General features: G+C 40.3%; 1 protein-coding gene across 10 annotated transcripts in view; it reads left to right on the top strand.

Moving 5' to 3' along the window:
* The window catches only part of SPPL3 (signal peptide peptidase like 3), a 62,917-nt gene that overhangs the window by 37,970 nt on the left and 3,568 nt on the right, over positions 1 to 21,379 (top strand). For 5 of the 10 annotated variants that reach the window (XM_084539056.1, XM_084539052.1, XM_084539060.1 and 2 more), the window contains exons 3-12: positions 1,380 to 1,474; positions 4,435 to 4,554; positions 7,772 to 7,850; positions 8,610 to 8,722; positions 13,881 to 13,987; positions 14,925 to 15,088; positions 16,362 to 16,561; positions 17,641 to 17,750; positions 18,499 to 20,372; positions 21,132 to 21,192. In XM_084539056.1, coding sequence (XP_084395182.1) covers positions 1,380 to 1,474; positions 4,435 to 4,554; positions 7,772 to 7,850; positions 8,610 to 8,722; positions 13,881 to 13,987; positions 14,925 to 15,088; positions 16,362 to 16,561; positions 17,641 to 17,750; positions 18,499 to 18,570 — 1,060 coding nt within the window. In that variant the 3' untranslated portion in view covers positions 18,571 to 20,372; positions 21,132 to 21,192. Of the gene's footprint in view, positions 1 to 1,379; positions 1,475 to 4,434; positions 4,555 to 7,771; positions 7,851 to 8,609; positions 8,723 to 13,880; positions 13,988 to 14,924; positions 15,089 to 16,361; positions 16,562 to 17,640; positions 17,751 to 18,498; positions 20,373 to 21,131; positions 21,257 to 21,379 lie in introns of all 10 variants that reach the window. The other 5 variants (XM_084539054.1, XM_084539055.1, XM_084539059.1 and 2 more) reach the window with 5 other exon arrangements.

The raw sequence follows: 21,379 nt of genomic DNA on the forward strand, positions 1-21,379 counted from the left end.
TAATTTTATACAGCAAAACTACTCAACCTCACTTTCTTTAATATACCGTATCTGCCTAGATACTGCAGACCCAAATGTGCTTGATTTCAGGCTGTATGACTGTGACACAGAACTGCTTACCTCTGCGTTGCAGTAGTACACACTAAAATGAAATAACTTTGATACAATCTTTTATACAATTCTGTAGGTGTTTTATTTTTTCCTTGTCTGTCAAATTAATAGAATTTGCTTACTTTTCATAGTGCAATCGCTTGCAGCTCAACTTGGAAAACAACAAAAATAAAAGTCGAATGCCTGTTGACCTGGAAGTTGTATCAAAATACGTGGTATTTGCTGCTGCTGCAGTCTGAAGGGAAGAGCCATACTGTGCTTCTGATGGTTCTCTGTAGCTTATTTGAGCAAATAAATCTGCAGAGAAGTCATGGACAACGTGCATGCATGTTATGATAATGAGAAACTATCATGGTAATCTTGATTGCTAATATTTTTATATAAAACAACATCGCATTTTTGCGATGTTGTTTTATATAAAACCAGCATAGAATCACTTTTGCCACAGCTCATCACTTTGATGCAACTTCTAAATTACATTCTAGCAAATTTTGATTAACTTTCTGAATTTCATTTAGGATCTGTTTTGGACAGCAATTATTTTTATGATTAAATTCTGTGTTATTTTGGAGTCTTTTCGGTATATATATCAAAATGAAAAGACAAAGAGGTGGGTACACTGGGAAATGTCAGCTGCTATGGATGAATTAATTTGTACTATTTATTCAGAGCTTCCTCTAGATATCTGAAATGCCTATATGGTTATTTTCTAGGCTTTGCTGAAGCTATTTCAATTAAATAAGAACTTGTATTCAGCAGGGAATTACTTACAGGCAAATTTTGGTCATCATTCATTACAAGAGTTAGAGGAAGGAAACAATGAATATAGTTTTAAACATGAAACCAAATAGTTAAATTTGAATGAAAAGGATCAAAATGATAACTTGGAAAGAGTTCAAATACATCAGAGAATTTAAACTTTTACTGTATTTCCATCATGTTCTACACTTCCAAGCAACACAGATAAGTATCTTCGTTGTGGTTTGTTGTCAACACTTAGCAGTTCAGACAGTACAGTGAGTAGTCTCAGTATTGGACCAAGTGTGATTCTGTGCCTTGTCTCTAACGGTGGGTGTTGTTTTTTTTAATTTCTGGCACATATTTTTTTTTTTTCTGTTTTGTTTTGTTTTTTAATAACCAGCACATAAAAAACAAGACTTTTCCAGGGAGAGAGTGCTGTAGCAGTAGAATGGTAATGAGACCGTAGCTGATAAACCTAAATAGGAGTTTGAAATTTGCCTATTAAGTTTGCTTTTTTTTTCCTGCAGGTCTCTTAACATGGACTTTGAGAATCAAGACAAAGAGAAAGACAATAGCAGCGCAGCTGGGTCTTTTAATGGCAACAGCACCAATAACAGTAAGGGTTAGCTTTACTCCTTATCTTTCTTTCATCACTTCAGTGTGTTGCATCTTCTTTTGTTTCATCCGGTCATGTGTTTCATGCTTTGTAGATTCACCTGATATAATTGAACTGTTTAGTCTAGGCACTTGACATTTTGCTTTGCACTAATACTGCTATCTAGTTCATGCTCATGGAAGCTAAATTTAAAACATCAGTGTAGTGTTTCCATAATGCATAGAAATTGCATGCTGCGCAATTTGTCAGGTCTTCCTGGAAACAGAAACTGCCTTATTTTTAAAAATACAGTTATGGAAGGGAATGTAATTTCTCTTTGTCTGCTGGTTGTCACTATGACATGACGTATTAGCCTGCCTGTAGACAACTAAAGGTTTAATCTCATGGTATGCTAATGAGTCTATACGGATGATTCAGCTTTATCAACACAGAAATTGAAGTATAGATTTCATGTGGCTTTGGGTGACTCATTTAAAATGGACAACAAAGTATGTGTCTACACACAGTCTATTCAGAGTGGGGATTAACTTGTCAGCTCTTATGCGGTGATTGTCCCCTCTCTTACTGTAAAAATAGATTCCAGACAGCTTGGCCATTTGAGATGCACTTTTTTGCAAGCAAAAGCATGCATGTGAACAGTTGGAGTGGACTGTGTTGTACACAATGTGCTGTAAATTCATGCCTGAGTTTAATTTACAGTAATTTATGTGGCTATACTCTGAGACTAGGAGTCTAGAATGAAGTTTCAGCGTTTTCAGAAAACAAGACTGGGACATGCGGGCAGCCCTGCACACAAAACCTTGAATGCTAAGGTTGCTTTGTTTAAAATGAGAAATACAGCTTAAAAATTACTACACAATAATTTACAGGGTGTTGAATGTGTCATGCATTTTTTGCTTTTTGTTTTTAATTCACTATCTTGCAACTTACATTGTTGTCAGATGACCGTTTCCGTTGACAGCACAGTTACAGAAAGAGGTGGTTAGTGATTCAGCAATGAACAGTTGAGGCTTTGGGAATCTGGGAAGTAAGAGAAGACAGTCTGGGGTTGGGGAACAAGCACATTAATGGGATTAGCTGTCAAAATGATCAGAAATAAAATGAGGAACTTTGACATTTTACATTGCACGCACTAATTCCCATATGCTAGGGTGGTTTGTAATATGTCATTTCTTGTTTTTCTCTTGGGAAATTGAAGGGCATGTGAATAAATTTTCTTTCTTAAAGCAGGAGGAACTAGATTTAAGACACAGATTAGAACATAGGAATTTCTGTCTTAACACTGTTATCTCTGGGCTGTCTATATTTTACCATTTTGTGTCACACCTCAGTAACAGAGATACATGTACGATGACTTGACCGTGACTTGCGTTCTTCTGCTTCTTATTTTTAAAATTTATTGTGCTACTTATGTTTGAAAGTAAGTTCTTGATCAGAAATAGTAAATAACCATGCAGTGTAAGCAATGTGTCCATGCTCATTGTTCAAGTTCTCTTGTTTATAAAAATAGTGGAATACATATGGCAGAAATTAGTGAGTGTATTTTGCTTGTGTTTGAGGGTTTTTGACATCCTTAGATACCCTGATAACGGTGATTTGTAAGTAACCCATTACCTAGACAACTTGCCACTCTTCTCCAGGAAAAGATAAACACACATTTTTATACACATACACACATGCCTACAGCTTGTGTGTATGAGTATACTTGTGTATGTTTGTGTATATGTTCATCCATACATATATAAATATTCTGCTTAATAACGTAAAAGCTTATTCTTAAAATCCTGTAACTGGTAAAACACTGCTTCATACAGCAAGGCCCGATTACTTTGGGGTAATACAGTGATATTAGGCTGGTTTTAGGTCTCACTTGGTTCTGAGTCTTGTACTAATTTTGTCATTAGAGGCACTTTGGATACTAATCGAGTGACTGGTCCAGATGTTACGTGTCATTTTAATGCTGTACAGGTATAAGTATGTCCTGTATGGTTCCTCCTGCCCTGTCACAATCAAATGTAAATACAGCTACAAATACTGGTTAAGTATCAGTATGATTTTGGAGGATAGATGGGCTTTCAAAGCCTGATCTTTAGTTAGTAATTCTAAAAACTTCTAGTGAATTATAGTAAAAAGTGGCCTGTCCCATTGTCAGTAAACCTGTGTAGCGACTCTGCATGGTTGATTTGGGGGAAATAACCAGAATAAAATCCTTTAGTATCTCTGCACTCTTTAAAATTGCTTCTAGCTCTTAAATGTAGGCATGATTTTTTGTTGTTTTTTAGGATAAAAGGTGATTACAGTGCATGCTGATCTGACTTAGCAGTTTCATAAACAGGTAGATGACTTCGGTGTTTTTCAAAAAGTGCCCTATGTTGGTAGGCTCGATGGTATCTGGTGATTGCAATCGGTGATACAATTTCAGTGCATCACCCAAGCAGAGTTTGGAGCTGTAGCACCCTTTGCATGAGCTAGGTCAGCCTAATGCTCTGCAGCTCTGCTGCTGATCAGGCTCTTGTCCTCGTGCTGAGTGGTTAAACCGAACCTTTGGATGCTCTCTTCAACATGTACGTGTGGCTTAGGGTAAAACATGGCACATAGATCATGTGCTGCATGATTCACAGTCCCTAGCTAATGTTAATTTTAACTTCTTATCCACTCTGTCAATGGCACAATGGCACAAAACTTGAGATCTGTTTTCAACTTGCCGTTCTTGAATTGCCGCGAAGCCGGCGTGTTGGTGTACACACCCAGCTGCTGCCAAAGTGCTGCTTGGCTGTAGTAATTTCGTGCTGGCTGCAGTGCCTGGGTGTGGCAGTGCACAAGGCTCTCAGGGTCAATTTCTATTGCACCAGCACTGAAGTGAAGTCTGTTGTTAAGGGCCTGAATTAACATTGGTGAGGACAGGCTTTCAGAATGTGTGTGGTAAGAAGTAGCCCAAATTAAATGTCACGTTCTTTCCTCCACAGGTATTCAAACCATTGATTCTACCCAGGCATTGTTCCTGCCGATTGGAGCATCTGTGTCTCTCCTAGTTATGTTCTTCTTCTTCGACTCAGTTCAAGTTGTCTTTACAATATGCACAGCAGGTGACTAAGTTTTCTTCTCTTTATAATAATTTCAATAGAACAGAAAGCACTGATGTGATTAATTGTTGGTGATAATTATAATGCATGTCATAGTACGTATTAAGCAAATTAATTAGGTTTCATGATCGTTTTTTCATGTCTCTTTAGCTATGAATAGAGTGACAAATACTATTCGAGAAGTATTTTCCACTTAAAAATTTGCTAAATATAATGAACTATAAATCGCAGGAGTTTTGAAAGATGCTGGATGTGTTATTTTAAGTAAATAGTTCACTTGTTATAAGTCAGTACTCAAAACTGTTCATGCTATTTCATAACGCAGGTACTTTGTAGGATCATAGCATAATTCAGGTTGGAAGGAAGCTCTGGAGATCATATCCAGACATCTTTTCCTAGTTTAATTTTGGATTTTGCACTTATACAGATTTTCTTAGTTTCAAGGATACTTCATGTCTCCCTATCATTTTCAGTATTATTCTCTTGCACTGCTTGAATTTAGAACAAAAATGAGATGATTGTCTGCAAATAAATGGCAAGTCCTCTGATTCAGTTTATTATTATTTACATTTTGTCATTTAAGTAAATATCACAACTTTGATTTTTGGAAAATTTTAGCCTTTTGATCTTTCTGCAGTTTTTCAAGAGACCAGTGCTGTTCAGGGAAACAAGATTCTTTTTAACTGCTCCAAATGTGTAGGAGCTTTTAAAAGTTGTCCTCAGTCCACACGCTGAATCTGTGAAGACTTTTAAACCCTTAAATACTTCTCCTATCTCATGTATACACAATGCATGCTTTTCCCTCGTTTTTTAACTCCTGAACTCTACATCCTCTCCAGCCTCTGAAACAGGACTGATGGCGAGGGGTGAAATCAAATCTCTCCTCTGGAAATGAATCTTGAGACTTCAGCTCTAATTGTAGTGGCACGCTCCTGCTGGTACTGCTCTTACAGCTTCGGCCTCTGTCACATGCATTCTTCCCTACTGAAAGTAGATCATTACTTCAAATAAATTCTAACATACACTAGATACAGGTGATAAGGGAAACTTTATGATGAGAAAAAAATGTTAATGTCAAGCTCATTGCTGCCTGTATTTCCAGAATGACCCTGACATTTGTAACTTTCTTTGTGACGCTGGTGGCATGTGGTGCGACTGCGTTGTGTCAGCTGGGGCATGCTCCAGGTTTAAGAGGATTGTGCCTACTTGCACTAGTGCCCTGGGGTATCTTTATTCTGCAGGCTGTGTTTATGATACTGTTTCTCTGATCTTGCATATGAGGGTGTCATTAAGCACGGGGGACCTTGGCCCCAGGAGCTCTGAACTTTGTGACTTTGGAGGCTACAGAGCTGGGCTGGGGAACTGGGGCTGGGGGCTTGGCCCCTCTGAAGCTGCAGTGGTTCTGTTTGGCATCCTCCTTTTTGTAGATTTTAGAGGCTGATGTGGGTGTGTGCTTTTGAATTATAGCTGGTGTCTGGTTTCTTAAACCACTCATAAATCTGCCTGCCTCAAAGGTTTGCCTTTGGGGAACAGTCGAGAGCAAGGGAGGACCCGCAGGCAGGCTGAGGTGCAAGGAGCAGGCAGAGCTGGAGAGCTGGTGGCTGCCTGCAGACGGGAATTAAGCCGAGGGATTCCCAGTTGAATGATGGGTGCTGAGGCTGAAGGGAAACAGAAACACCCAGCTGGAAGCCTGAACAGTAAGGAGTGAGATCGGGTACTCCCAGCCAAATGTGTCCTGGTGTAATTACATCTGAATTCATGTCCACTCCAGGAGAGCCCGGCTGCAGGCTGCGGTGGCTGTGGATGCCGGGACAGGAGGTGCAGGGTCCCCTGATGAGCAGAGCCTGGGGGGAGGAGGGGGAAAAGACAGATTTCAAGGCCAAAGAGGTTCAGTTCAGCTGTGATGGAGGCTGAGTGGGGAGCAGGGCAGGCAGGCAATGGGGATGTGGGATGCGGGGCAGCAGGAGCACAGGTTTTACTCTTGGCCAAGCACTTCTGAGAAGGGTCCTAGGCAAACCCATGCAGAGTTCTGCACTCTTCATTCTTTCTCTACCCGTTCTGCCTTTTTTTATATTTCCTTTCTGAAATATTGATAGAACTGTGAGTTTCCACGGTACTGTTTGCTGACACTTTTTTTTGGCGTGAATTTATTTGTTTATTTTATCTTCCTCGTACCAGAAGGGACAGAACCGAGAGGTGGAAAGATGTGGTTTGAACAAACCAAATTTTCTCCAGTTGACTCAGGCTGTGTAATAAAGAGACTCCCTATCATCTTAGCTTGAGAAAATAAAAAAAAAAAAATTCCTTCTAAAAAGCAAAAACTAACACAAGTTTTTAAGGAACGAGTAGAGAACAGCATCCAGAAAATGTCAAACGATCCTTCTGTTTTCATGTTGGTCTGTTCTTGCTACAGCAGTTCTGGATGCTGTGTGAGTGCTGCTGACAAGTCCGTTTCTCCAAGTCCTCAGTCTTTTAAACAGCCCTTAATACAAGTTCACTGCTATTATTAAAAAAAAAAAAAAAAAAAAAAAAAAAAAAAAGGAAAGAATGATTATAAATACCAGCACTTACTAAACGCTTTTACAGATGTTTGGCTGGAATAAATATGCTTCTTGGAAAAAAAAAAAAAGTATTTATGGAAATAACCTTTTTGCTTATTTGTGTGATTTTATCATTTTTCCTGTTTTCAAAAACTTAAGAATTGGTAAAATATGCAGTGCTTTAAGTTGTAATATATTTCAGTAGTCAATAAACAGTTATGAGTAAAAAGGGAGAATAAAGTGACTGAGTTGAAAAGCCAGAGAACCCCTTTATTACGCTGCCTTAATCTGTCATATGTTAAATAATTTTAGAAGAATCTCACAACCAGTTTGTAGCAAGTTCTGATGTTTTTGTTGACTCCTAGAATGTTTGGAAACTGTTTTTCTTGCAGACATTATCATGAACAGCTTTGAGTCTGACTTTTTTTTTTTTTTTTTCTTTTTACACTTGGAGATAGGAGCATTTAATTTCTTTGAGAGCTTTTATTTTGATTACAGTTTGAAAGCAATAGAAGTTCTGCAGAAAACCTTGGAGTCTTTAACTGCTCTTGCTTCAATAATACTGCAGCATATGATAATAGGACATTGTTCCAAGAGCTTTTTCAAATTGGTGAAGCTTGTTTGTGTACTGTAGAAATCAGGTCTGAATGTACTAATATTACCTTTTCTTCCTTTTCTAGTCCTTGCAACAATAGCTTTTGCTTTCCTTCTGCTCCCGATGTGCCAGTACTTAACACGGCCTTGTTCGCCTCAAAACAAGTAAGGACTTGAGAAATGTTTTGTTCCTCTTCTCGTATGCTGTATTCATTTCTTTTAATGAGGATTCTTTAACAGAGTCTTTGGTTATGAGCATTAACCTCGGGGCTGAAGTTCGTGCATATTTTTTGTGTGTGTGAACGCTGTGTTTCCACTTTGAAACTAGGAAGCACAATTTCTGCAAGTCACGCATGCTTGGCAGCCTGGGGAATACAATACAATTGCGGGAGACTAGATTTCCCAACAGCAGCATTTAAGAAGTTTGGGTTATTTTGGCTGAGAATTCAGTTTCAGAATTAGTACTGGGTTTTAATGTTTGTTAACATTAAACTCTGGATGATAATGCTGTTTTTTCAGGGATTGTGGTTATGCTAGTGAAAATGACGATTGTTCGAGCCATGTTTTGAAACTAATTCTTTCCTTACCTTGTGACTGGAGTTCATGCTCCAAAAAGCACTATCATAGATGGTATTAGGAAATAGCATTCATACTAACAATTTTAAGAGACGTGCCAGGATTTACAGGTTTTTATTATTTTTTTTTTTCCATCTTCGTAGTTCAGGCTTTACACACATGATTTGAATGTGAGGAAAGCTTGTATTTTGTTGCTGTTTTGGTACCTACTTGTGGCAAAGGAGCTTCCCCTCAGTTGTTCTTGGCGTCTTTCATCAGCAGTTGAGCTCTGTTCCGGTAGCATCCATTTTCTGTTCTTTAAATGGAAACATAAAAGTCTTGCAGCTTATGTTTACATGTTGTTCCTAGGATTTCCTTTGGCTGCTGCGGGCGTTTCACTGCTGCTGAGTTGCTCTCATTTTCTCTGTCTGTGATGCTTGTACTTATCTGGGTCCTCACTGGCCACTGGCTCCTTATGGACGGTGAGTATGTGAATCAAGGGATTTGACTACAAGTTTGTGCCTGTTCTGACACATCCAGTCACCTGGTGATAATCGGTGAAATTTGCTGTTATTAATGCCTTGCTGGATTGTAATGTTTGTGGTAGACTCCCTGAGAACAAGCCCTGTCAGAAACACGCCGGGGTAATGTTCGGGACACCTGTTTTTCTGGTTTGGAAAAGCTTCCGAGGAATTGCCAGAACATCCATGAGAGATGATCTGCACTCGTGTGGTGTAGGGTGAATTGCCAGTTTTAGTTAAAGATGTGTGGAGACAGCAGTTACTTATGAATCATAACTTGGTCTCAACAATCTGGTTAATTTTTGCTGTGTGTCATGTTGGGTTTTGGTTCAGATGATCAAATAATTTGTTGTGAGACAGTTCACAGTAGCTAGCTGTCTTTGATCTCTTTGATGCATGCCAGTTAGGGTGGTGAGATGGGTGAAGCTGGCAGGCGTCCAGTTGGCTTGAAGGGGTGATTTATTTATTTTTTTTCCTTCTGGTTGAACTGAATTTACAGCTTGCTGTTCCTACAAAGAGCTTTCCTCCTTCCCTCCTGCCTTACAAATCTCTTGGGCTAGCTCTGGCATTCGTTTAATCACAGGGCAAACTGATTCAGCTCACTAGAATGGCAGGGTACTCTTTTGCCAGGCTATTTTTCTGCTGCTTGCAGTGAGGTGAATTGGATTGTTGTGCAGTCAGGTATGTGCTAAATTTGGCAAAAGGTAAGCGGTGAGAGGACGGAGTGGATACGATAGCAAAGGGATGAAGGGGTAGCCAGGAGCAGGACCTCTGCTCCTCAGCAGTGTCAGGCAGCTAAATTGGCTGAAGACATCTCGTGAAGTGGCACCCTGAGGTGGTGATTGCTTGCGGAAAAATAGCTGGAACAGCATTACCTACCCTCGAATTTGCTTCTTGTGATAAAAAAGCCTACATCCCATCAGCTTTCTAGCTCCTCCTAAATGAGATGGCAGCAGCAAGTCCTTAGCACTGGAAGCTGCCATGGCACCTTGAGTGTTTCTCTTGTATATGGGGATTGTGTTTCATTCATGTTTTTTGCTGCTGTAAAAGTTCCACCTGTTACATACTAGGGTATACCTTATAAAATACTCAAATAAAAAATACTCAAAAAAAAAAAAAAAAAAAAAAAGAAAAATGTGGGTGGTGTTTGGTTTGTTCAAAGCAGACTGGCCCACCATGAAATCCAGGGTGCTTGTCACTCTGCAGTAGCTACGCAGGTAAATGTAACTTCAAGCGTGGATTTTGACACAATCTGAAAAGACTTGTCTACCCTGAGAAGCTGACAGAAGCATTTACTTAAAATGGTTATTTTTGTGAGCACTTCACTCTGAAATAGCGGGCTGTGAGATAATTGCAGAGTACTGAACTGGCACAGAGTGGCTTCTGGGGTTTATTTCCCTGTGGTTGTTTATGATTTACGTGTAGCTTTGGAGTATTTTATGTATTTTATATTAAGTGAGATTGTACAATACAGGTAAGCCTCCTTTAGTTTGTTTAAATGCAATTACACCGACATCTGTCAGTGACATTGAGCAGAGAACAGCATTTATTGGCATTCATCAGAGGACCGAGTCGGTTTACTCCTCGTGCTGTACTGCTGCAAGCGGGATCACGTCATCTCTGCCTTTACCCTTCTCCTCTCTGTAGCTGCATACTTGAGACCCCAATTCACCTTGTTTGGAGCGAAGCGTGGGCAGGAGGTGGTGCTGGGTAGCACAGGCAGGCGGAGCGCTCGCTAGCCTTTGAGGCTGCGTCTGCTCGCGGTGCTGCGATCCAGCTCCTCCCCTGCGCGTTGATCTTTGGGTTCGCTGTCAGCAGAAGCGAAGCAGATGTTGTGAATGTGCCTCGCATCGCCCGGGCTGCTGGCTGGAGGGAGAAGTGGGGCAGGGCTCGTTGTGCGGTTGGCTCTTTAGGAGAGAGTATCTCTACTTCAGGGCTAAGTAAAAAGGAAGAGAAATACTTACTGGCCTTTTCCATTTCCTGCAGAATCGAGGTAGAGTGCTATCTGTCAGAACAGCCTTCATTGTGCAAATACCACAGTTCCCTCATCTCTCCAGCAGCTGGTCAAGCTGTTTCTAAAATCTAGGGATGTTATCAGATAGAATGAGGAGACGTCTCCAGCGGGTTGCTGTGGCCTGTGCTGATGTACCTTCATGGGTCTTGAAATGCTGGTTCTCAGGGGGGACGGGCTGGTGACAGAATCATCTAGAGTCATCGCTGTCAGCTGGTAAAACTCGCTTAGAAGCTTTCCTAAATAGTAGAAATACCCAGAGATGAAGAATGGGAAAGCAGTAGATTTATGCATATCCACCCATAGCTATGGGGCGAACTGAAGAGGCTGGGATGCCCTGCGAACTGCTACAGGCCTTAACGGCTGCAGCAGCTGGGCAGAAGCTGCTTCATGATGCGTGCTCGTATTTCTGCTTTTTAAAATACACTTTGAGGGTTTTGTAGATACGCAATTAGATCAGAACTTCAGCACCTATTTGTTTCAAAGGTCAACTGGTGGCTTGTGGGGAAAGTTTAACCCCTGCCAGTTTGCATAATGCTTTGTAAGTGAGAAACCACAGCAGCAGAACCTCGGTAGTTTCATCTGTTCTGGCTGCACTATCGCAATAAGACTGAACAATACACTGCGGCTGAGTCTCATCACATACGCAAGAGTATTGTTAATCCTCAGAATATCCTTGTTCCATAAGAGTGTGCTTGCAAGGACTTAGAAGTCAATCCATGCACTTGATCGAAGGTTAACTGTTTCAGTTAATGCTTTCACATTCAGCTCTGAGGAGCAGTGCAGCAGCGCTTCCAGCTGAGCTGCCGTTTGCACAGTGTGCTCCCCTTCTTTCTGCCTCTTTAATTTAGAGTGCATTTCAATGGAGATCGGCCTTACATAGTTTGTCAGCACCATGCACAAACTTGGGTATTGTTGACTTGGTTTCTCGTGTGATGTCTGAATTTTTTCATTGGAGAAGGAAGCTGGCTTCATTTTACAGAAGCACATTGGTGGCTTGGCTGCACTTCGGCCTGTATTACTAGCACTTGCTCTTGGGCATTCTGGCTTCCTTTTTGTTTTTTAAACTTACCAATATTTCTTAAAGCAGTTGCAAAACTGCATGATTATTAGTGTGTGCGTTTCACTCTGATGTAAAGGAGTTTTTTCCATTCCCTTTTAAATCCAGTACTTGCTTAGTATGATGGAAGCGTGTTGCATATGTGTGCCTGTGTTTGTTTCAGTGGCACAGAAATTGAGTGTGTGAACAATAGCTAAAACTCCACGTTGGTTAAAATATTCCCTCTTCTAGTTAATTATAACCTGGAAATCCTCTCTTGAATATAGGCTAACTTGAGCTATTATTAGCATTGGCTTTAGAGAAATCTCTTTGATTTAAGACAGACTGTTCCCTTGTATTTGCTCCTCTGCCAGACGAAGCCTGTAACTGAAGGCTCTATTGAATTACTGAGAGCAGTTCTTTTTCTTGCTGCTTTGCTGTGTCAAATTCTTTAAACCTCGATAATTTGCTTATGTTTTATATCGAGTTGCAATTATGCAGCGCGATTTAGGGTACATTTTTATCTGAATAATCCTATTACTTCATTAAAACTAGCAGCTGTGCCACTTAGAGTTATGTTAAGCTTGTCAATTCTCAAAAGGTAAGGTGGGTTTGACCAAGTCCTGGCCAGGATGCAACCCCTGGGCACTGCAGGCGGCCACCTTGGCAATTGCTTCGTGTCAGCTTTTTCTCTCGAATCTGCACTGAAATGTTTCCATAGTGTTTTGATGGAAGAACTCCACATCTTACAGATGAAATGCAAGCATAAAACATTTTTACAGTTCCATAATTATAGCGTTACAGTGTTAACTCGTGAGCTTGGCGGCTCAAGCTGTTAGGCTGGTGGGCTTGTACTTAATGACTATTTTCCCTAGGGTTTCACTTGGTCAAAATAGGATCTGATTTTTTTTTTTTTTTATGAATTCTGTGGCATGTTAAATGAGTGCATTTTTTTTTTTTTAGAATTGTCTGCGTACTTAACTGAAATCTGGTCCCAACAGGGCTCTGTTATTCCTCGTAAACAGCAGAGATGAAAGATTTTGGTTTGGTTTGTTTTTTTCTCTAGGGATTTACTTGTAACCAGTTGAAATGTATTTATAGTCCGCTGAGTGTCTTTGGCATCTAAGGTTAGACTCAAAGAAGCAGGAAATCACAAATATGAGAAAACTGGGATTTTTTTTTTAGTGTGACATCTTAGTTTTCTACTGTGCCAAAATATATAGGGAATTTGATTAAAACTGCAGAGAAAGGGCTCCCCCCCCCTCCCCTATCTGAACATGCAAGTTACATTTAAGGTTTAATTTTGCATTGCATGTGTCTGATCGTGGAAGAGAACTGACAACGCTGAGCGTGCAGCAGCACTCAGGTCAGCTTGTCAGTCTGACTGAAAGCTAGGCCTTGGGAGAGAATTTAGAAGACTTGCCTGCATTTTTTTTCCCATTGTTGGGTAGGCTTTCACATTTATTAATTGTTACTGGGAAATCCCTGTGTAGCTAAACAATTGTACCCCATAGTGTTTGGGCAGCCTTGCACAAGCTTGTTCAAGTAGCGGATTGGTTTGAGTGGTTTCTTTGGCCGTATCATGTCATACTACCATGCTGATTTCTGAATTAAGAGCCAAGCATTTTATTTACTTATTTTACACGTTTACTGTATAACCTCCTGGCAGTGTAAAAGTAGAGTTCTCTGTTTGGTGTTTGTTGTTCTCAAGTGGCTTTCACAGAGGAGATGTCTCTGGGATGCTTGTCATGAAAATGTTTCTTTGTAGTAGATGGTAGGAGTGGAGTGCAATGAGTAGTTGTGTCTGAAGAGGTATTTCTCTTTGTATAGGGACGTGTTCACAGATGGCTACATTCCTGAATGTATTTTGTCTTTTCTTAACTCTGCTAAGAATTTCACTTTCTGGAAATACTAGAAAATATACTGGAAAATAATCTGGTGCGTGCAGTGTTGCACAGTTGCAAACTTTTTTTTTGAGGGGGAGGGAGTGTTGGTTTGGTTTTGTCATTGTTGCCTTTTTTTTTTTTTTTTTTCTCTTTAATGTACTAATTATGTACTTGCATTTGTAGCTCTGGCTATGGGCCTGTGTGTTGCAATGATAGCCTTTGTCCGGCTGCCCAGCCTGAAGGTTTCCTGCTTGCTACTCTCCGGGTTACTAATTTATGATGTCTTTTGGGTAAGTGTTTTGTTTTGTTTTGCTAAAACTGTTCTCATCCTTTGGATTTGTAGTTGGCTTTGGGCCATTTTTACACGAGATGTACTAGTATGAAATCGATGAGCTTCATTGCTCCGTTCCGAGAAGTTAAAGTCTGCAGCAGAATACAAAATGATCTCCTCCCTAATTACTTAACAAAAGCGGGAACGTGATCAGAATATTTCAACTTTGGCATATTGTAAGAAAAAGTTAGACCTCAAATTTTGAAACCTTGGCTGCGGATCAGAACAAGTGTTTCCAAGTAAATGGGAAGCCTTATCCACGCTCGTGCAGGACGTGCATGCCAACTTCTGATTAGCAGTGGAATCTGCAAAATAGAAATGCAAACTGATTTACAGCCAGTCAAGTTGGCATAAAATCTTACAGCAGTTTTACAAGAAACCTGACAGAATGATGTCCTTTGTAATACTGAAAGGATTTGGTTTTACCTTTGCATAACAGCGAGCACTGATTCAGGAAGGCACTTGTTGACAGCTCTGGCATTGAGTCAGTTTCCCAGCACGATGAGCTGTAGTGTAAAGGCCTATTTGAAATAAGTGTTGCATCATGCATTTTATGAGTGAGCACTGTACTCTCTTCTCTCTTCCAGCTTTCTCATATTTTCAGTGCCCTATTACCTGCCTTTGCTGGTGTTTGTAATCTGTTGATCGGTATCTTGGCATCATACAGTATATTCCAGTTATTCTACAGGATTAATAGTGTAAAAAACTTCATCTGATTGTTTTTAAAATACATTTTGTTTTTTATTATCAAACGTAGAATGTTTGTGTCTGGAAAAGTAGATCCTTTCTTTTCTTGAATAAATGAAGCAAAAAGGAAAAAAAAAAAAAAAAGCAAGCCACTTTGAATTGCTGTGCAATTGCAGTTTGTCATTTTTAATGATTTCCTTCTTCTGTAGGTCTTTTTTTCTGCCTACATCTTTAACAGCAATGTTATGGTGAAAGTGGCCACGCAACCAGCTGATAATCCCCTTGATGTTTTATCCCGGAAACTTCACCTGGGACCAAATGTGGGTAGAGATGTTCCCCGCCTGTCGCTGCCTGGTAAACTTGTGTTTCCAAGGTAAAATCAGCAGTTCTTTTACAGTACTATATAAGAAAAGTATTTCCTGACTATACTTTTTATTAGCACTAACTCTTGGAAAATACCAGCTTAGTTCCCTGTTTAGTCACTCCTCCTTCATGATGAAGATCTGTAAAATAATGAGTTGTAAGGATTGGACGCTTTGCATTTGCTGTCTCATAGCACACAGATATGATGCTAATTGGGGTAAAAGAAGTGGCCAGTTTGGACCAGGATATTTTTTTGACATAAATGTGAGTTCTACCATTTAGTGGTCACTGTTGTAGTATGACCTAATGCTTAAAAGCAAAAAGAGCTTAAGTTTACTATAATGTTAGTCTTGATTAATGCATACTTGTGGGATGGGAGTTAGAAACTGATCTAAGCAACAAAGGTTACTGGGTTAAATGCTATGTTGAAGGGAGATTATTCCACATCTATCTGCTGTGGGGGTTCCTTGATATTTCAGATTTAGAGCTAGTTACATGTAGGCCTGATACAGCAATAAACTCAAGCACTTCAGAAGTCGTGCAGTAGGCTAAGTTGGCTAATTTACTCTGTTCTTGTTTCTTTAGAAGCTGGGGTTCTAAAATTGCAGGGATTAGGAAATCGTTCTCTGCAATGATAAAAACAAAACTGGTTCATTCTGTGACAAATTAATTTGATATCATTTCATGAAAAAGATCCTGGGTTTAAGATACTGGCTGGTTTTAGTTCGTAATCTGCTTAGCGGTTGGCTCTTTTCTGGGAATCTGATAAAGCTGTAGGTTTATGTGCATTTTGTCTGAATTAAGCCAAAGATCATAAATCCATAAACTGACTTACTGTCACATATTAGAAGTGATCTACGTACACTAGAATGGAGGTGCAGTGTCCATCAGCGATGGTCAAATAGTTTGGTGAAATTGTTGGCTGGTACCTACCTCCCAGTCACGTTTAGGAGAGAGATGACTGAAATACCGAGCTGATGGATCTGTTACATCGAGTGACTTAGAAGAAAGAAGTTTAAACACTGCTGGTAGAAATAAACAGGTTTGGAGCAAAGTGTTATTAGTGTCAAAATAGGTAACGTTTAAAACTGAGCTGGAATGGTGATGATGTCACGTGAGGAAAAACCGTTAGTAGCAGGTATTTATGTAGGAGCTTCTACTACATAAAAGCTGGCCAGTTGAAAGTCCAGCCTGTGCAAAATGAAGCTCAAAAACAAAGTGGAGGAGTCTAGAGCTTGTCACCCTCTGTACTGGGCACAGACCCAATTTCAGTTGCTCTCCAGTTCCACAGGCAGCCACTTCTCCATGCTGGGGATCGGAGATATTGTGATGCCAGGTCTTCTGCTCTGCTTTGTCCTACGTTATGATAACTACAAAAAACAAGCCAACAGTGACTCCTGTGGTGCCCCAGGACCAGGGAACATCTCTGGACGTATGCAGAAGGTCTCTTACTTTCACTGCACACTTATTGGATATTTTGTAGGTGAGTAATTGGTTTAATATGGATAGCTGCTTAGTGAGCAGGAGTGGGATTATTGTAGTAGGTTTAAAAGATGATGAAACAAAGGGTAAAGAGGCTTTGGGAGACTGCTTGGTTATGTTCTTTTTTGATCTTCCTCTCTCCATTTTCATTGGCATGGTCTAGGGAGAACAACTCTTCTAGAGTTCTGTTTTAAATTATTTTTGGTGTATTTTATTTAGAGGATGAAAGAGATTATCAGTGTATTTCTGTGAGAACTTTTTATACCTTGCTTTACTAGTACTGAAGGTGTCCTAGCTCACAGCTGGGTTGCACAGAAAAATATGGGAGTTTCTAGATGGGTTGTGCTGTGCAATAGTACATCCTGAGAATTAATTTTATAGATTCCCACCATTTTTGTATTCTAATGTTAATTCTTATGATCCTGTGACATTTTAGCTCATGCAGAAAATTGTAAATAGCCACAACTAGAATCTGTTTATAATTTGATGTAGCCATTCCTTTCCTCACTAACACAAAATAGATTTTCCCCGAAGGTCAGGATATGTGTGTGCATATCCGGAACCTGTGTAGTCCTTTAGAAGATGAAAAGGAAAGATTGTCTCCTGCTTGCCTCCCCCCCCGTCGCCCCCTGCCTTTCCCCCATATGTTCCTTTTGGGCACGTATCCAGGAAAAGCATTCCTGGTGTGTACAATCCTTCCTTGCAGCCCCTCGTTTCTCAGGCGAGAGGCCTCAGACCAACAGTCTCGAGAGGTACCGGTGCTGGAGGAGCACATAAACCAATTTGGTGTGTGCTTTCAGCTTCCTCCCCTTTGCCTTTTATTATGTTTGTGTTGTGTTATTATTAGCTTAGTTTTTGAGATTTAAAACCGAAGCAAGTGGCTCAACAGAGCCTAATACTAAAATAGAGCAACTTCCCTTTTTGCTTGTTTTGTATCTCTTCAGGGAAAGCTAAGCACAAGCAGGTAACTTTTCCGTAGACTGTCTTAAAATGGTGGGGAAGGAAACCACCTGTGGATGAAATGATAGAGAACATCCATGAGCTACTAAAGATATTTATAGGCACTTTTTTCTTTTACAGGTCTATTAACTGCAACAGTAGCTTCTCGTATTCACCGGGCAGCCCAGCCTGCCCTCCTGTATTTGGTACCTTTTACTTTATTGCCGCTCCTCACCATGGCCTATTTAAAGGTAAGATAGGATTATATATTCCTGTCAGGAAAGTGGGGATCAGCTGGAAGCGAGATCAGTGCTCGTGCACTGGGCACCGGTTCTCACAAGGTTGCTGCATGCCCTTGCTCCTCCTTAACAGCCGCAGCCAAGAACTGAGGTACTGCTGCTGCTGGGGTGGATCCTAATTTTGGAGGACTAAGTAACAGACTTGTTCCTGAACTAGAAAATAATCTATGCATGTAATACTTCTGAACTTGTTTAGTTTACGTTTGCTGGTACTTTAAGTGCTGTTTAAATTAAATAAATGAATTTCTCCTCACCCAGCTGGTTGTGAAAGAAAGCATTTGCGCAAAAGCTGGATAGAGAGAGGAGAGGCAGATCCTTATTTACCTATTTCCAGTCACCTGTTCTGAAGTCAAATTTCAAAATGTAACCTTTACTGTTTCAGGGCTATTGTTGAAACACACATCTAGCACTCTAGACTGAAGCATAAATCAGGGCAAAATTTTCCACCCACATAAAATGTTTTTCTGATGGGAAGGAAATACTGAGGTCAATCTGTCACAAAAATAAGGCATTTCGACATGTTGTGGGAAGGATGTATTTTATGGTCTTTATTGTAATCTGCAAAACAGGTGGAGAATAGATTTGCTTTAAGATATGCTTACGTGCATTTTACGTATATACATGTATTTTTAAATCTGGATTCTAAATGGGCTTTATGGTTTCTGAGTGAATGGTCCTCTGCTATTTCACTGCTGTTTAGGGCGATCTACGTCGCATGTGGTCTGAGCCTTTCCACTCCAAGTCCAGCAGCTCCCGTTTCCTGGAAGTATGATGGAACAGATAGAAAGTGACCTGAACTTCTGCCTTGGTCCTTTTCACTTTGACTTGTGGCTTTGTCATCGCCGAAAGCTGGACAGGCTGGTACTTGGGAAGGTACCAATTACAGGACTTGTATGAAAGGACTTTGCATTGAAAGGAGGAAAAAGAAAAAAAGCTAAGGTTCTGGAGCTCCATGCGACTCCGTATCTCCCTGCAGATGTGGAACTGGGGACCCTTTGTGCAACTGCAGCCACTTTCCTCTTTTCCTCGCTCTAACGGATTAGTACCAGACTATTACCTATGTGAGAGAGGAAGAGACAGACTAGAAACTGAAAACGGCTTGAAGTCGTTCAAAAACTTGTGAACACTAAAAGAAAAACGGTTAGGCAAACTGAAGCTTCTTCAGCAAACGCTCATATACATTGGGACCAGTTTCCTGTTGGACTTCGGTTTTGAAAAGAACTGAGACAGAAGGTCTTCTGTCACAATATTTTTTTTTGTTGTTTTTGTTTTTTTTTGATTTATTAAATATTTCCTGTGGTGTGAGGTTACTTATTAAATCCACAGACATTGAGTGACTTCTTGCAGTAAACATATAAAAATTTGTTGTAACAAGTTACGTTTCCACCCAGATGTCATGTTGCAGTGAAAAAGGGCACGATTTTTATACATATATATATACACACATATAGATATATATATGAATAAATAAAAAGGAAAACCTGCTAAGATCATGCTATGTAGCAGACAGGGGCTTGCTGTAATTTTTAGCATGTAGAGCAGTTTACTCTGGCTTTCTTGTATATGAATCTACAATGAGCTGCTGTTTTTTCTCCCCCCTCCTGAAACTGAACCTGCAGTTTAAAAACAAGTGTAGTATTTGTATTGGTTGTACTCACGGACTTTAGGGGATATTTGATTTTGATCAATGTAGCAAACTAGGGAAGAAAAAAGTTGAAACCCACCCCTGTTGGTTTGAGGGGGGAGGGGATGGGAAGGGCGTCTTTTTTTTCTTTTTTTTTTTTCAGTTTTTTTACAAACAGCTCCCTTGCAGGTTTTTAGTAGATCCTTCTTGACCCAGTGCATGTATTATAGCAGCAATTGTCTTTGTGCTTTCTGATCATAGTAATGTATCACTTGTAAATACATTTTTTCTATTTTCTATTTTTTTGTATTTTTTTGCATTTTGTTTCATTAGTGTGCTGTATTTTTTCCATGCCCCTGCCCCTTAAAGAAAAAAAAAAAAAAAAAAAGAAAAAGAAAACTGTCCTTTACTGTTGTGACTGGTCAGAGTTTGTGTGTTGACTGCTTTGTACCTGACAGCCTGTTAAAATGTGTTGTGCTGTTTTCTTAAGCCAGCAGTTCCAGTTAGGTTAATTTATTAACTGAAAGGCCACCCTGAGATAACCAGAACTTTCGTCCATTAAAATATTTTACCAAATTGTGTTTGGGGGGCAGCTCTGCTAAACTTGTACCTCTTGTTAGTCTGATGCTGATAAGTAGCTAGCTGAGCAGAAGGAAAGCAGGATGAAACCTGACTGAGCAGCGAGCTCCCTCGGGGTATCGCTGCTTTGCAAACAGGTAAGGGAGCTTCGGTGGAACGTCTGACCCTTTCTGCTCTGTCCGTTCTTACAAGAAGAGCAAATTCAGCCTGGTAGAAAATATCGTCTGGCCATGCTTCGCAATGCAGCTGTCTGGCCTGTTTCTAATTAACGTGCTCCTCTCTCCTCCTCAGGCAGGTCTGTCACGGCTCACGGGCCGTGGGGCTGAAGTGGCCGAGTGGCCTCTGAACCAGCTGTGAGTGCTCTGACACAGGTAGGGCACGAAAAAACGTTGGAAAGCAGCACGGCAGTTCGGGTGGGGGGGCTCTAAGGTTTTCAAGTGAGTGGGTGGCAGGGGGGATGTTGTGTTTTTATTTTTTCCCCCAATTCCTATCTTTAAGTCAGTTGAAAACATTTCATCATCAGCTCAGTTTTGTTGAAGTAAATCTTTTTAAATTAAAACTTTGCATTTACAGTTAATAGCAGGTGTAAGAGCCCGGACTTGCAGTCAGCTTGGGCCAAAAGGAGGGTGTTGTTTTTTTATCTGCACACCTCAATCTTAAATTGAACAAAATATTGATAAGGGTGTTCAGAAAGAAAAAACACTTTTTTTTTAGTGGTAGCAAGCAGTGGGATAACATTTCTAGATCCAGTATCCAACTGGTAGCAATGCACATCTCAAGTGCTTGCTGTTTCTTGGGAGCATCTTCCTGCCTTTAGAATTAAAATAAGCGGTCTTTCTCTGGTTTTGCGATGGCATTTTCTAGTCCGTTCCAGGAAGCATGCCTGTGAGTTTTCTACACTTTCTACATTTTCTACACTTAAAAGGCATTCTGGAGAAAGTTCTAGAAGTGTCAAGTGACAAATGCTTAATGAGAATTAATCTAGCTTTCCAGAAGAGTCTTGGCCTTCCTCTTTTAAGCTGTATTGCCCTGTGACACTGTGTAAATCTGACTTGCACCAAGATTGCAAGCCACTTTCTCTTTACAACCAGTTGGGTTGTAAACGCAGCCGTTTGTTTCTGAACCTACAGGTGGTATCTGCTGCTCTGAAATGAGCCCCTGGCTTCCCAGGTGGACACCTGCAGCTGCCAGGTGAGCAAAACTGAACTGACAGATGCTTGCTGCCCCTTCAGCGTGGAACAGCAGCCTACCGCTGGTAGGAAAAGGATTTGGTGCTTTGGAGGGGTTAACTGAGGCATGACTGTTCTAAATGCAAAGCTGTTATATTTGCAGAGGCACAAAAACATTCTCCTGTTATTTATTTAAGTTAAAGCTGTAA

This window comes from Aythya ferina (assembly GCF_964211825.1).
Source record: "Aythya ferina genome assembly, chromosome: 17".
In the NCBI taxonomy this organism is placed as follows: domain Eukaryota; kingdom Metazoa; phylum Chordata; class Aves; order Anseriformes; family Anatidae; genus Aythya; species Aythya ferina.